Source organism: Canis aureus, chromosome 26 (genome assembly GCF_053574225.1).
Source record: "Canis aureus isolate CA01 chromosome 26, VMU_Caureus_v.1.0, whole genome shotgun sequence".
Taxonomy (NCBI): Eukaryota; Metazoa; Chordata; class Mammalia; order Carnivora; family Canidae; genus Canis; species Canis aureus.
This window is the reverse complement of record NC_135636.1, coordinates 24,489,881-24,504,883: the sequence shown is the minus strand read 5'-3', so window position 1 is coordinate 24,504,883 and position 15,003 is coordinate 24,489,881. Positions and strand designations below refer to the sequence as shown.

The following is a 15,003-nucleotide window of genomic DNA, read 5'->3' as shown; positions in this document are numbered from 1 at the left end:
TGGGAGTCGGGGGTGGGGGTTGTCTTTCTTTTACAGAAGAGGAAAGTAAGGCTCAGAGAGGTCAAATAACTTACCCAACATCACACAGATCTCAAATTTAGGGCAATGGTGCTCTAAAGTTTGTGCTCTTTCTCTCATCCTACACTTAGTTTTCTGATGTGAATGTGTGTGTGTGTGTGTGTGTGTGTGTGTGTGTGTGTGTGCATTTTTCATTCCCCAGCACTCTTTTCTGCAAATGGTCTTTCTACACTATGGGGACTGAGGCGCACACATACACACCCGAGTCATCACCATCTTTCTTTTATTTATTGCATTGAAGGAGTAGGAAATAACACAGGCCTGCTAAGGAATAAAGCAAATTCTGGGTAAATTGCATAAGTGGGATTTTTTTTTAAAGCATACAAAGTAACCCTAAAACAATCTACACATTTCAGAACATCATGAGATCTGGGGGCTGTACACGAAGAGGTATGCTCAGTAGCATCTTATACAAATTAACTGAATTCAAGACCATTTCCTTTCCTATCCAGCCTAGCCTCTTGGGCCTGCAAACCAAATCATAGTGCCTAGGGATGATCAAGTAAGAGCAACAGAGAGAGAGAAGACTTTGATTGAAACCAAGGCATTGGGAGGTCTCTGCCTCTGATTCTGGGTTATCTGAATCAAGGGAATTCATTTGGCCTCAAGCACTTAATCACTTCATGGCTCTTTCTGGTTTTATTCTGAGACATTAAGAGGAAAGAATCATCACAGGGGTTGAAAAGGACCTTTTTGTCTTTCTAGCTGTTGCTTCTGGATTCCCTTACCCAATGCCCAATGCATATGTTTGACCAGATGGCTAAGACTCTTGGCGGCCAATTCAGCTGCTCAAGAACATGGTCGTGCTTAACCTCATCAACTTGACTCAGCTTCAGTTCATCCTGGGGTAGGAGTGTGATTCCGATCTGTTTAATTAGTTTAATGAGGGCTGAGGGAACTGGTCCACATTTTGAGTTTGCTGCACAGATTGCTTTGTCTTGCTCCCTTCTGGATCATTTCAGTATTCAGTGGGAAGACTGCTCTCATTACCATTTGGGGAGGGGTTTTCATGCCCCTTCCTCTCACTTGAGGCTGGGTGCTATCCAAGGTACCAACATGAACTGGAGTCCAGGAACCTGGTTCTTCAAGAGGTATGTTTCTAAATGAGGAGAACGCAGAGAACTCAACTGAACACATGCCCACTGGAGGACTGAACTCTCTCGTGTAAGACTCCCTGCTCCAATAAAATGCAGTGTTTGAGCGTTTTGCCTAAAGCATGGTCTCCTCAAGGAGGTTCATTAGGTTTGGGATAAAGTGCTAGGATTTCTATTTGTTTATTTATCTTGTTTTGCTATTTATCTAGAGGGAAGAAGAACAAGTCAGTCTAGATTCCTGAAACTGGGGAGTCACATTAATGGGGGGGGGAGTTCATAGCAAAAGCTGCTGTTGGCCAGAGTTTCAAAGGTCTAGAGTTGGAGCCAAGCACTGAGACTACTGGAGAGGTGAACCTCCATCCTTCTTCCTCACTGACCCCAGACAAACACTGTGACCCAGGCATAAAAGAGGCAGGCTGGGTTTGGGTGCTTTGCACACAAGCCTGAATTGAACATGGGGAAGGGGATATACGGTAGGATGAATGAGGGAACTCCAGTTTGGGAGGGGGTCAGGGGAAGCTCCTGACTCAACTCCACAATGGGGAAGAGTTTACCCGTCAAGAAGCTCTCCAGAGTAGGCATTAGGGTCTTCCTGAGACCGAGTTACCACCTTGAACTGGCGCCGGAGAAAACCTCCATAGCGTTTCTGGTTGTCCCATTTGAGCTTGGGACGGATGCGCCTCAAGAAGCCCCCATAGCGTTTGTACAGGTCCTCGTGACCCACCGCATCCCCATCCCCGTTCCCCTCCCCAGCCACCTCTGAGCTTCTCTTGGGGTATTTGCGCAAGAAGCCCCCATAGCGTTTGACCTGCTCCTTGGGGTCCTCCTCATTGGAATCCAATGCCCCAGCCTCCATGGCATCATCATTCAGCTGAGTGTCCCCCATCAGCTCAGACTCCCCTCCCTCCCCCAACCTGCCAGAGAGACCCCTGAGCTTCTCCGCCAGGCTCCTGCTCAGTGCATTCTCCTCTGCTGGGGTGCTGAGGAAAAACCTGTTTTTCTCAAGCTCATTCGGGAAGGGCTCAGGGCGCTTAACCAGCTCACTATAGGGCTCCTCCAAAGTGGCCTTGGTCTCCCAGTCTTCTTTGCCGTTGAGCCCAAAGGTGAAGGGGGTGAAGAAAGAGAGAAGGCTCTGGCATCTCTCCCACTCCTCAGCAGGCAGCAGAGCAGCCTGGCATTCCAGGGAACAGATCTGCAAAAACCCAAAAAGACCAGAGTGGTGATGTCATCACCATCCAACTGCCAGGCCGGCCACATGCACTCCCTTGCCCCAGAGAGCCCCTTATTGAGAATATCAAAAAGTATCTGCCATTACTAAAGTTCGGGCTTCCCACCTTAATGCTCCCAGAGAGGTGCATGAAAATAGGGGACTCTATGCCTACGTGCGAGAGACATAGAGAGTGGACCGGCTTTCCCAAGGAAACGTGGCTACAGATGGCAATGCCAACATCACAGCTAAGATCTTCCCAGAGAGCTCTTTGGTGCACTCACTCATCCTCTTCAGCTTGATTCCAGAGGGAGTACTTGGTTCTCCCCACCTTCCCCAGGTGTGAAGGATGTTCTTAACACATTACAGAGAGGCACGGAGCCATGCAGGATGGTGGAGAGAACACATGTGATGGGTCTGAGGGCTCATCAAACCCAGGGGATAAAAGTAGCTCCTTCATAGGAATGCTGGGGGAATTCGAACGTGATCACAATGATGGTCGTGAGGATGACAATGACAATGCTGGATAATTCTGGAACTTGGACCCAGGCAGGCTAATGCCATAAGCCCTCATGCCTAACCACTGTGCTCTCCAGTGACTGAGAGCAGACAGCAGCTGGCACCCAGCATGCCTCTCAATGAAGAGCCTCTAGGACTGTGTGTCTAGAACTTTGCCTTGTTAGCTCATAGAATCACCCCCACGTTGCAGATGTGGAAACTGAAGAGGGATGAATTCCAGGGTCGTGGAGTGAGAAAGTGGCAGAACCAAAGCCTGTGCTCTGTCCACCACACCCTTGGGACCTTTAGTCTCACCTGTCTGCCATCAAAGGAGAGACACGTGGGGGAGTTTGATTCAAAGCAAAGCAAACAAGGCCAGGTCAAGAGAGGCTGAGACCAAGGAGGGGGTCAAGCCTTGGATCCTGGCATTTAGTGGTGTTGGAAAGACCTCCTTCTGTAGGAGTGACTAGATTGGGAATGGTAAGAAGCCCTGGAAAGTTACCAGAAGGCTGCCAACTCTCAGCCAGCACAGCCTCCTTAATGGCCCTCCCTGTTGCCGGGCATCAGGCTCCCTGGAAACCTGCATTGTAGGTCCCAGACCTGAACGAGGCAGTGGTGGTAAGGTCTGAGGTGGGGATGGAGGTGGGAACCTGCAGCCCCGGGTACTCAGACCTACCCCGGGGCAGGATGTGTCCTGCACAAGTAGGACAAGCCTACAGGACAGACACACAGCTGTCCATGCCCTGCACACAGATGTCCCTTCTGCACGTGGGCCTAGGACCTGGACATCCTGAAACCTACCAGGGGCTCGATGGGCTTGGGCCCATCCTGGGTCTTCACAGCACACAAGGAGCACTGGGACAGGCAGTCCGCTGTGGCAGAGGGGAGCACAAGGAGGCAGGCGGCCAGCAGCAGCCCCTGCCACGCCATGCTGGCTCAGCGCTTCCTGCTGGGGACGGAGAAAGAGAAGATAATGAACCAGTGAGCGCCTACTCTGCATGGGTGTCCTGAGCCATCTCACTGACCCCTGCGGGAACACTGTAAGGCTAACGTTCTTGTTCTCGTTCCCATCTCACAGTCAGGAAAATAGAGGCCCAAGGAGGCACAGTGGGTGCCCAAAGTTGGGGGTCAAAGAAGAGAATTAATGTGCTGAGTACCTGCTACGTGCCAGCAGCTTTCCCACCTGTTCATCTTCCATCTGCACGACAGCTCTGGAGGAGGGTCTGTCTATTTTCATCAGACAGATGGGGAAGTCGAGGCTCAAGAGGGGAAGCGATCACCAGCACCAGTCAGGCAACAGACAAGCCAGGACTTGATCTGGGTCTGCCAGCCTTCAAAATCCACTTTACCCACCTACCGAGCGGGAAGACATTCGGCATCTGCTTTCCTAGATTCTCTGAGGCCCCATCACCTGCCTTTGCCCCCGACTTCTCAGCTTGTCCCCAGGCCTGTCCTATCTGCCTTGTAAGTTCTCTAGAATTTGCCTTTTTCACCCCAGCACTTCTACTTACCGTGGCCATACTTCCACCTTCTCCAAGCGGGCCTCCCTGCCTCCAGGTCCTTCTCAGATCCCCCCTGTCCGCCCTGAAATGCCCTGCGCAGCATGGCAATCCTGCAGTCAGACCTGTTAGGCTGGGTCAGGCCTGGCCCCTCATCATCCCCACTTTATAGATGAGAAAACAGGTGCTCAGAGAGGCTGGCAGATCTAGGGTCACATAGCGATTGAAGGTGGGAACCCAGGCCTCTCTTGAGGCTGGGCACGTTCTGCTCCACGAAGCAGGGAGGCTCAGAGAAGAAAACCCAGAAGAGTGGACATGGGTCCATCCCACCTCTCTTGCCCTCCCCACCCCCCATGTTCTCTCATGCTCTACCACCTGCTGAGTGGCTTGGGGTTCCAGGAGAGCAAGCAGTGCCTTTTATGCTCAGATGCAAAGCAGGCAGCTCGTGTTTTCTCTGATATCAGCGGATGGTGATGGTAGGGCTGGCTCAGTACAAGATCAGCAGTGAATTACCTGCAGGGGAGGAGAAGCCTACACCACAGACCTCCTGGCCTGATGCTTCCCACACGGCGTGGCTTCCAGGTTAGGAGGCCTGATCAGAGATCCTTTGTGTCCCAGGCAAATAACGTCGGCAGCCTTTCCTTTCATCCACTAACTTCGTATTTAATAATAATCCTAGCTGATCAGATGGTTGTTAAGTACTCATGATGTTCTGAGCTGTTCTCACGAGCAAACTCATTTGTACTCACAGCGACTCTCTGGGGTGGGTCCCATTGTCGCTCCCACTTTACAGATCAGAAGACTGAGTTAAGAAGACTGCCAATGTTCTTGAGCTGGTAAGTGGCAAAGCTGGGATTTGTATCTGGGGGGGCGTCTAACTCGAGCCCATCTTCTTACCACAGTGCACTGGCCGGGCTCCTCCAGTCTACCCCACTCCCAGCCCAAGTCTCCAGTTTCTCTGGCCCAGGCTCCAGGGAGCCTCTGGTCTTACCAGCCTGATTGCACCCCTGCCCTGCTTCCCGGCTCTCCACTGCCCCTGAGAGGAAGGCTGCCCCTTAGCTAGCTGTTCCAGGGCTTTCCCACCAAGCAGAGCTGGCACTGACTGGTGCTAACTGCATGCCGGGCTGTGCTGAGCCTCAGCTGTGTCTTAACGGAAGAAGGTCTCATAACAATCCCATAAACCTGGGACTAATATTCTTTCCATTCTATAGGCAGGGAAATGGAAGCCCAGAGACTATGTCATCTGTCTAAGGCAGCCCAGCAAATGTGCAGCACCCAGACTGGCTGTGAGCTTCATCTGATGTGGGCCTGACCACACCACCTGCAACTCCAAAATAGTGCCCCATGTACCCCATTTTTCATGCTTCGCCCAAGAGATTCCCTCTTCCCGGAGCACCTTCCTCACCCCACCCATCCACTCCTATCTCCCACTGACCTGGCTAACTTGTATTTGTTCTTCAACACTCAGCCTTGGTTACCTCCTCCAGGAAGTCTGCCTGACCTTCTGAACTCCCACAGTCACTATGCTGGCTCTATGACACAAGTGCTCCTGCTTTCTGAGTTTCTAACCAGTGGGGGGCTTCGTCTCTGCAGGTGAAAGTCACTACAGTGAGGGTGTGTGGTGCGTTTGAGGATGACAAAGAGACCAGGGTGGATAAGAGAACATAAGGCAGGAGACTGGGGTAGAAGAGCAGAGAGATGAGCTGTGGCCAGATAGTGGGGGCCCCTTTAGGCTAAGGTGAGGCGTCTGCACCTCATTCTAATGTTGTGGAAAGACTAGGGCCATCTGAGGATTGATGAATGAATGGGGGAGTGAATGGGGTGCCCAGCGCAGCACATGGGGCTCCATTGTGAACAAGAGCTCGGCCCAGGGTTTGTTGAGTGAATACACAGATCACCCCTGGATGTCTGGGAAGCTTAGTTTGAATTTTTCTGGATTGCACCTCTCCATGCCCCCAGAGAAACCTCATGGGGTCTGCAGCAGTCTAGAGTCAACACTGCTAGAGGAGATTGAGAAACTGTTATGGAAACCAGGGAGCCAAGGGTGGGGGGGAAAGGAAGAGAAGAGGGCAGACAGGAAGGGGAAGGGGGTGGGGAGGGATGAGGCGGGCTTAGTGAAAAACAGTCCTGAGAGAGACAGAGGGAGGGAGAAACAGAGACAGAGGAGGGAAAGAGACAGGCGGGAGGCACAGAAAGAGGGAAGGCCCAAGAGACAAGAGAGGCAGAGGGAACCAGGTCACATGCTGAATATTAGGGGCTTTGTTGTGAGGCTTTGATTTTTTTCCAGACTTGCTCAAGGCGTGATCAGAGCTGTGGTTCCTTGGTCCTGGGAAGGGCCGAGTCCCTGTCTTCCAGCAAAGCCCCACTTCTCTCCCCACCACCCCACGCCTCCCTCCCCCCATCACGGCCCTGGCTCCCTAGGCCTCAGTGTGTTTCCCAGGAAGAACTGGGGAGGGACCTGAAGGGCATGGGAGTGCCCAGGGAGGGTCAAGGCAGCAATGGGGGTCAGGAGGGACAGGCAGGGCTGAGGCTCCTGCTCTCCCCCAACCGCAGCACTCTCCCTGCACATGGCAAATGTTCAGAGGCTACAGCCGGTAGCCGGTGGAACAAACAGCAAATGGCACTGGGTGTTTTGACTTGCACAGGGGTTTCTTCTTCTTTTTGGTTTTAATTCTGTTGCCAACATTTTTAAATTGGGGAATTTTCAAATCTTAATTTCCAACTTATCTTTAAAAAATCAGAAGTACTGGAGATATCGGGCCCGTGCTGCCATATGGCAACTGTCACCCAAATGACACATGCAGCTTGGTCACCAATGTCCCTACCTGGCAGTTTCCCTTGTGTCTCCTGCCGAGCATTCGACAGAGAGTTGACTTTGCAGCCCCTGCATGGCCTATTCTAACAACTTGGAGAAGCACCATGGGGTCAGAGGGTTCCTCTAAACAGAAAGGAAAGGAGCACCTCCAATCCCTTCCTGACCCAGAAGCAGAATCACCAAGGGCTTAGTTATGTGGATTCAAACCCCGACTCTCCCCCCACCCCGTCTGGGAAAATTAACTTTGCTGTGTCTCTGTTTCCTTGGTCACATAATGGGGCTAATAATAGTGTACCAGGGGGTTGGTGTGGGAATTAAATAAGAGATCATGCACAGGGCACACCGGGCAGGGTGCCTGGCACATAGTAGGTGCTTTAGATAGTGGAGTATGAAAGCTCCATTCAACTCCTGCACTACAGGAGATACAAAAAGAAAGAGGCCAAAAGGAGTGATAACAAAGGCCTAGAACACACACAGGTGAAACTCCAAAAAACAAGTTGTTGAATGAATGAACTTCCACATGTGGTGGGCCTACTGTGTGCCAGGCAGGGATGAGAGCTCTGTATTCATGGTCACATCAGTCCAGTAACAGCCACCACAGCTCAAGAGCCCACTGGGTGCCAGGTTGTGTGTTCCCCCTTCACACACGTGATTCTCGTCCTCACCACAAGGTGGGAGCAAATGTCTTTATACCCTTTATATAGAGGAGAAGACTGAGGCCGAGAAGGAGAAGTCGCTTGCCCAAGTTCACTTAGCTTGTGAATGGGAGTTAGGCTTCTGACCAGATCTTTCTGGGTTAAAAGGTGACTCTAATAAAGACACATAAGCCCTGAGATTTTCCCAAGCAATCCTATTTCCTTTCTATTGTAGGATAAACAAATTATCGTGCACTGCCAGATGGGTCCTTCAGGAGCATTTTCACCTTTGCTCAGGGGATTTGCTCAGGGGAGCTCTTGTCCATCAGAGATAGCCCTGTCTGCCCCTCAACTCCCATCCAGAACGAACTGAGAAGAAAAGGAACTTGGAAGCTCACGGGGTGAGAAGCACAAGCAAGCCCACGTGGTGGGCTGAGGGGCAGCGTCAGGTGCACAGATCCCAATGGGGAGCTTGCTTGCACAGCCTGCAGGGAAGGAGCCACCTCTTTTCATGGGCTGGGTGGGCCAGGGGGGCCTTCCAGCAGCCCTCCCAAAGAAAAACCCTCTTTCCTTGCAGATCTATGGGACTTCCTCAGCCACTACCCCATGGGCTTTGTGACAGCCCGGTGAGGGATGCAGGGGCTGGTGGGGGGCAGGAGAGGACATTTTGGCCTCATCAGCCTCCATCAATCGCTGGATTCTTTTACCAAATCTCTTTCTCTATATGTTCACATCCTATTGTTTCCATTTCTCTGGGGAATCCTGAGAACGCACCCAATGCCCATTCCATCTGCCTACTATCGTCCGTGGCTGCTCTCATGCTGCAAAAGCACAGCTGGGTGTTGAGACAGGGACTGGACGCCCCGAATGCCCAAAATATATACTAGCTGGTCTCTTACCGACCAGGTCTGCTGACCTCTGCTTTCACTAATCTTACAATCATTTTCCTAATTCTAATTATTCTCATCATTCTGAAGCTGACTTTCTGGGGAAAAATCAGAGGGGAATCATTCCCCTCCTCAAGCCTGCGCTTCTCACTTGTCCCTGAAGGGGACGCATCACCCCCTTGCCCTGCGCCAGGGCTGCCCCAGTGACAACGTCGCTCAAAGGGCCAGCACACAGTAGTCCTCTCTCCTACCCAGGGCCCAGGGTTCCTGGAAAGGGAAGGGACTGCCTGCCCGCCCCCTCATCTCCTTTTGGTGATATTTCTATATTGTAGTCAGAGGACTCAGAGGAGCAGCAAGCATTAAAAAGCCAGCATGGAATAATAATGGCTTGATTTAACATTGCAATTATCTCTCCCGGCACTTTATCGCATATGATTATCCCTATTTGATAGAAGAGGAAATGGGAAAAGGTAGGAATGAAGTCACTTGTTAAGGTCACATCATGAGTCAGGAGGGAAGTGGAGACAGAGCTGGGGCCTCCCACCCCCAGGCGGTGACTTGCGCTGAGGAGATGGTGTTTCAATGACCCCCCAACAACCTGCCTGACAGCAGCTGTGGAGTACTGCACGGTGGCTCTGTGCCAGACCTGTGGCCTCTGTGGCCCCTCCTGGGGTAGCTGCTACTGGTACAGGCTCAGGCTCCAGGAAGGAAGGGTGAGAACCAAGTGACAAAGGGCCCCAGGGTCCTGAGCACATGCATGGCAGAGCTGAGCTCTCCAAGTCCATCCCTGGTTAAGGCACAGCCGCGGGGGCCAACTCACTGCTCTGCATTTCAGCTCAATTATTGCTTGTTCACCCTCAGGAGATTCCACGAGGCTGGCATGATGAGCCCCATTTTCCAGATGAGGAAAAAGAGTCTCAGAGAGACAAAATCACCAGGTCCAGGCCAAGAGGCAAGGACATAGCAGAAGCAGGCTTGAAAGTTGGTCTGTGCTCCACCCACAAACCTTCCCTGAGGTGTGTGGTCACGTTGGATATCCAGCGGACCCTCCTACCAAACTCTCACATTCCTGAAGCTGAGATAGTTGCTGGACTTCTATCCCACCAGAAAACACACAAAGTTCACCTCTGCAGGTCTCCAGGGACTGGCAAAGGCAGATCCTGAAAAGTGGAGGACAGTGTTCCTGTGAGGCCTTTAGGGTCATTGACAAAGAATGGATTCTCGACTGGGGAACACGGGGGGCTCAGAAATCAGATGGTAAGTGAAACTACCATGTAGTCCAGCAAGAATCAAAGTGGAGAACATGGTAATGAGGGCCCACCCTCAGGGCTGGCCCTCTCTCTGGGCCATTTGCTGTTCAGAGACCAGAGTGAAGGGGCCCTGCCCTCGGTGGTCATGGGGAGTTTTAAAAGAATGATTTTTAAGAGCAGGAGTCATACCCTTGGTTATTTGATGCAGTTAAGGGTTAAGGAGAAAAGCAAAGAGAGGGATGGGAATACAGATGCAGAGAAGGAGACAGAGACCAAGAGGGTGACAGAGACAAAGAGGCACATACACGTGGGTGTGCCAACTAGAGTGGTAGAGACTCTTGCACACAGAGAAAGAGATAAACACACCAAAGAAGCAGAGAACTGATGAAAGAACAAACAGTGAGAGAGGTGATGGGAACCAGAGGCAGAAGGTACGGAGGAGCAGAGGTGGGGAGGTGAGGAGAAAAGAGGAGGGGAGGGCACAGAACCAGAGACAGGGAAGGCAGGACAGAAAGTGGACTTGGATCCAGGGCTTTGACCTACTGTGGGAATCACAAACATCAGTTCGTCCTCCTGCCAGTGGACCAGAGATCCAATCACATAACTACTCACTCAACCCTTCTCAGCTTAAACAGAACTATCCAGTAACAGGTCAACAGGTTCATTTAGTCAAAGAGCCAAATGACGGTGGACAAATGCAGTGAACGTGCCTGCAGCCCCCCACTCCGGCCATGGGTTCGGCTGGATGGCCTCCCGGAGAAGCGTCCCGAGCCCGGATATGTGCCTCGTGGATCTGGGCCATCTACCTCCTGCCAGGAGCATCAATCTGGACCTGGGCTGGGGCAGGATTTATGGGGCCCAACATCAAAGGACCCAGGACACCTTTCCATCTCCAGGGCCTGATCCTGGGCTTGCTGAGTGTCTCCAGAAATATTTACTGCCACCACAATGGCCAGCCCTGTCTCAGTGAAATCGTTTTAGACCTTTGTCAGACGCCGTGAGATTAACCAACATTTATGGGCTGAGATGAACGAAAACGGTGAAAGAAATCAGCTAGCTGACTGCACCGTCTCAGACACAAGTTGAAATCAAACCACCAACTATTGATCCCACTTAGAATGATGGAAGACATCTAATAAATACAACAATTGTGCAAGAATGGCCCAAGGAGGTAGGCAGTGGGAGGGGGGCTAGGGAGGATCGATTGGGAAGACTTCATGATCCTGAGGCAACAGATGAAGAAATGGTCTTCTGTTGGTGTGGAGAGGACTGGAGGGGGAGGGGAGGGGAGTGCCAGCCCCGCAAACTGAAATACGAGACCTATTTCCTGGACCTATTCCCCCCACCCCCCCCACAGACACGGACAGACACTGACGTAGCTCACAGTTGGATGGTGTGGAATGATGAGGGATATTATAACAGATTGAGGGGAAAGGGGCCCAACTCTGCGCTCTAGACGGTGAGAACTTGAGCAGTCACACTAGCACTCATTGAGTACCTACTGAATGCCAGGCATATTAGAGTACCCAACGGGAGTTTCACAATGAGGTGAATACTATTATCCGTACCGTGTGGGTGAGGAAATGAACCTTCAGCTGCTGTCCCAAATCACACAGCAAATGAGTGGTGAGACTGGGATTTGAACCCAGATCTGGGTATTGTGAGACGCACATTTAGACAATCTATGGAACATTCCTGGCTCCCAGGAGTTATCCCAAGACCCTCATCCCTTTCCATTTGCTTTATGGTGATTGCAAATTGCCTCCAATAGCCCCCAAGCCCGTCCCTTTGCCTGCTCTGCTAAAACATGCCTCAGGAAGCACTGCGACATCCCACTCCCAGCTGCCAGCGGAGACACGGGATTCGCCCGCCACCCATCACACCTCTAGCTCATCTGGGGCAAAGCAGTGGGCTTGAGATCCCGTCAGCAAACGCAAACCTCCCCCAGGCAGCGCAGCTCACCCTTCGGCTGCTGCAACAGCTCCCCCACGCAGATCTCAAAGCCTGGAGATAAATGACCTGCAAAAAATAGAACAAAAGGCAAGGTGGGGTGGGATTGAGGGGAGGAAGAAAGGGGAAAGAGAGGGAGCTGTGGCAGTGGGAGGGGGAGGCCAGGGGTTGACATTCTGAAACATTTGCAATGGATCTTGACCGGAATGCCTGTCAAATTAGAACGACTTGTATATTTTACCAACCCTTGGAAGAAAGACGGTAATGAAGACTTTCAGTCTGCGGGAAGGGAATTGAAATCAGATCCAATAACCTGAAGAGCTTGTTTCCCCTGGGAAGGTTGGAGGCTTAATTAAGGAATGTTTGTAAAGCTTGGAGAGATTCTAGATAAAAGATACCCAGGAAAAAGTATAGGGTCACAGAATCTACTATTCAACCTCTGTGTTGTCACCAAGCATTTTTTCTCCCTTTTTCTCTTTTCTCTGAAGCTCACCAGCTTTTTGGCTAGAGTCAAACTTTGGGATTCAATAATACTCTTCTTTGGACAGGGATGTCTTTACCAGTGAGCAAATGGCTTTCCCCTCTGAGCATCTTTTTCCCTGCCCAACTTGGACTTCTCAGGCTCTAATTTACATGAGAGCAACAAGTCCTTTCAAAGTAAAAGTGACAAGAAAAATACTGCGAAGCCTGAGTCTCGTGGCATGCTGTCACTCTTTCCCCATTCCCTCCCAACAAAATAGCCCCAAACTTCATTTCCATGTAAATGATGTCAAAGGAAACCACTCAAGCCAGTACCCTGTCAAAAATTAAACATGATCCAAAAAGGGATGAAAAGGCTGAACTTGGCTGTACAGTGATGTACATGATACCTGGTAAATGCCAGAGCCCTGAATCTCATTAACGTCCCCTCAGACCTTGTTCTGTGAGTCCAGTGAGAATCACTGACCTTTAAAACCTTCCTGAGGGGCCAAACTCACTTCTTCCACCCAGGGCATCCCATCCTCAGATGGGAACTGTGTGTGCAGGCTGCTGGGGAAGAAGATGACCCTGGAGCTGACACGGAGGGGTGGTCCTCTTGGGAGAGAAGAACCCACCTGTTTAAGCTGGGGCTGTGCGGAGGGCGGATTCCGAAGAACCATCCGTCTCACACGGACGGATCTGGCGCTCGCAACCCAGCCTCGTAACTGTAACTGTATCTGCCAGATTATCAGCCCCAGACCTGAAATCCCCCAGCCCGAGCTCCTACCACCCTCAGGTCCAGAGGACCAGGAAAAACAAATATGATCAAAAAAGAGATTCTCGTGCCCCTCCGGACATTACCTGTGTCCTGCTTTGTCCCCGGGCAGCTTCTGGCTGAGCAGGTCGCAGGGTGGTGGCAGGTGGCTGGCTCAGGACTCAGGGGTCTCCCAGACTCGGGCTCCGAAGGAGGTGCCAAAGAGGCGGCCGTGAGCACCACCAAAGCCCCTCAGAATGGCAGTTCTGGTGCCTCGCCCCCCCTTTTATGGACTAGAGCCTCCCCTGTCGCTCAGCCCTTGCTGAGCACAAGCTGCTGGGAGCCAATGGGGAAGTAGCTCAGAGCAGTCAGAGGCGCAGACCCCCGGGCCCTTCAACTCAAACTCCCTGGGCCCCACACAATAGGCTTCTCTTCGTGACAGGGGATGTGGAGGAGGAAGGCAGCCGTGCAGGGAGGGGGCTGGATCCTGGGTGTAGTGCTGTTTGTCACTTGAAATCCGGCCACTTCAGTCTTTGATGCGTTTCCAGGAGAGAGTCACAGGAATAAAGAGAGAGAGGTAGGGAAGGGCAGAGACAGAAAGTGTTGGAGAAAGAGAGACAGAGAAAGAGAGCCAGAGACCAGCAGACAGAGAGACACAGAGACAGATGGGGAGAGAGAGAGAAAGGGGGAGAGAGAGAGAGTCAGACAGGACAGATCTGGAGACAGATGGGGACACAGAGAAAGAAGCTGAAACAGAAGATTCAAAGAGGATCAGAAAGAGAAAGAGACACTGTCGGAGAGACAGGGCGTGATCCAGACAAGGAGCCCGCAGGAAAACGGAGGGACGTAGAGTGCCAGAGATGGGGCCACCAGAGAGAGGGCGTTGGGAGGCGGGTGGAGGGACAGTCAGAGGAAGGAGAGAAGGAAACCAGGCAAGAGGACAGGCTCAGAACCTACAGGGATCTAGAGACCACAGAAAAGGCAGAGAGCCCCAGACAAGGGAAGCGACGAGAAGGGGAAGGCAGACCGGGTGCTGGGTGCTACGGCAGCTCCGCGTGTGGCTGGTCACGCGTGTCCTGGAATGTTTTTGTGTGTACACTTGCCTGCACCCACAGCCGACTCTGGTACATGCCTGGGCTGGTGCCAGGCACAACCAGCCCTGGCAGGAGCTCAGCCCTTCCCCGGCAGCCAGGAGCTGCGGTTTACTTTGCTCTGGTGGCAACACAAAATGAGTATCTTGAAATCCCCCTCAAAATATGGGCTGCGATGTGCCTTTGCCTGCACTCCGGGTGGGGGGCATCCCTACCTCCTGTGCGCCCTCGGCCCGTGCCAGCAGCAGCGTGAAGGCTGCACTCTCATGGCTACGAATACCTTCCAAAACATGGGTGGGGTGGGGAGTGGGGATGGGGGGTGGTCTCTGAGTCTGGAAGAGAACATGCCTCTCTCCTCACTCAACAGCAGACACACAGTTTGTGGTGGGAGGCAGGACTGTTTCAGAAGTCTGGCGGGGGCTGCCCATTCCCTGGGCGCCGATGCTGCACTAGGCACTCAGCCAGAGTTGTCGGGCTTAGTCCTCACCACCTGGTCAGGTAGTGAATATTATCCCCATCTCCCCAGTGAGGAAAAAGTGGGTTTGCCTACATCTCCAGCTCATGGGTGGAGAGACCTGAGACAAGTTCCCAACTTCAGCTCCTGTTTGCTTATCTATAAAATGGGGATAAGTTTCTAGCTCATCGGGCTCTTGTGAAGAGTGAAACAGGACGTGGGCAGCATCATTTCACGCAGTCAACACTTAATGAGTGCTCCGTCACCATCTGTCCGTGTGATGAATGCCATCGTTTGCGCTCTGACGCACCAGCATTCTCCGTTCTCTGGGG

The 15,003-nt window shown here is 52.1% G+C and overlaps 1 protein-coding gene across 9 annotated transcripts; it reads right to left on the bottom strand.

Annotated features, from left to right (window-relative positions):
• Positions 1-284: 284 nt before the first annotated feature.
• PDYN (prodynorphin) lies at positions 285-14,159 on the bottom strand. 9 transcript variants are annotated; one of them, XM_077872460.1, is made up of 4 exons: positions 13,234-14,158; positions 11,926-11,982; positions 3,679-3,823; positions 285-2,364 (listed from the first exon to the last, which is right to left on the bottom strand). In XM_077872460.1, exons 3-4 carry the CDS (start codon positions 3,805-3,807, stop codon positions 1,723-1,725), a joined length of 771 nt encoding a protein of 256 aa, XP_077728586.1. In that variant the 5' UTR covers positions 3,808-3,823; positions 11,926-11,982; positions 13,234-14,158; the 3' UTR covers positions 285-1,722. The 9 variants fall into 9 exon arrangements, with proteins under 9 accessions (XP_077728586.1, XP_077728587.1, XP_077728585.1 ...); XM_077872461.1 differs by having other exon boundaries at positions 3,679-3,826; positions 11,926-12,052; positions 13,234-14,157; XM_077872459.1 differs by having other exon boundaries at positions 3,679-3,826; positions 13,234-14,156.
• Between the last annotated feature and the right edge of the window lie 844 nt (positions 14,160-15,003).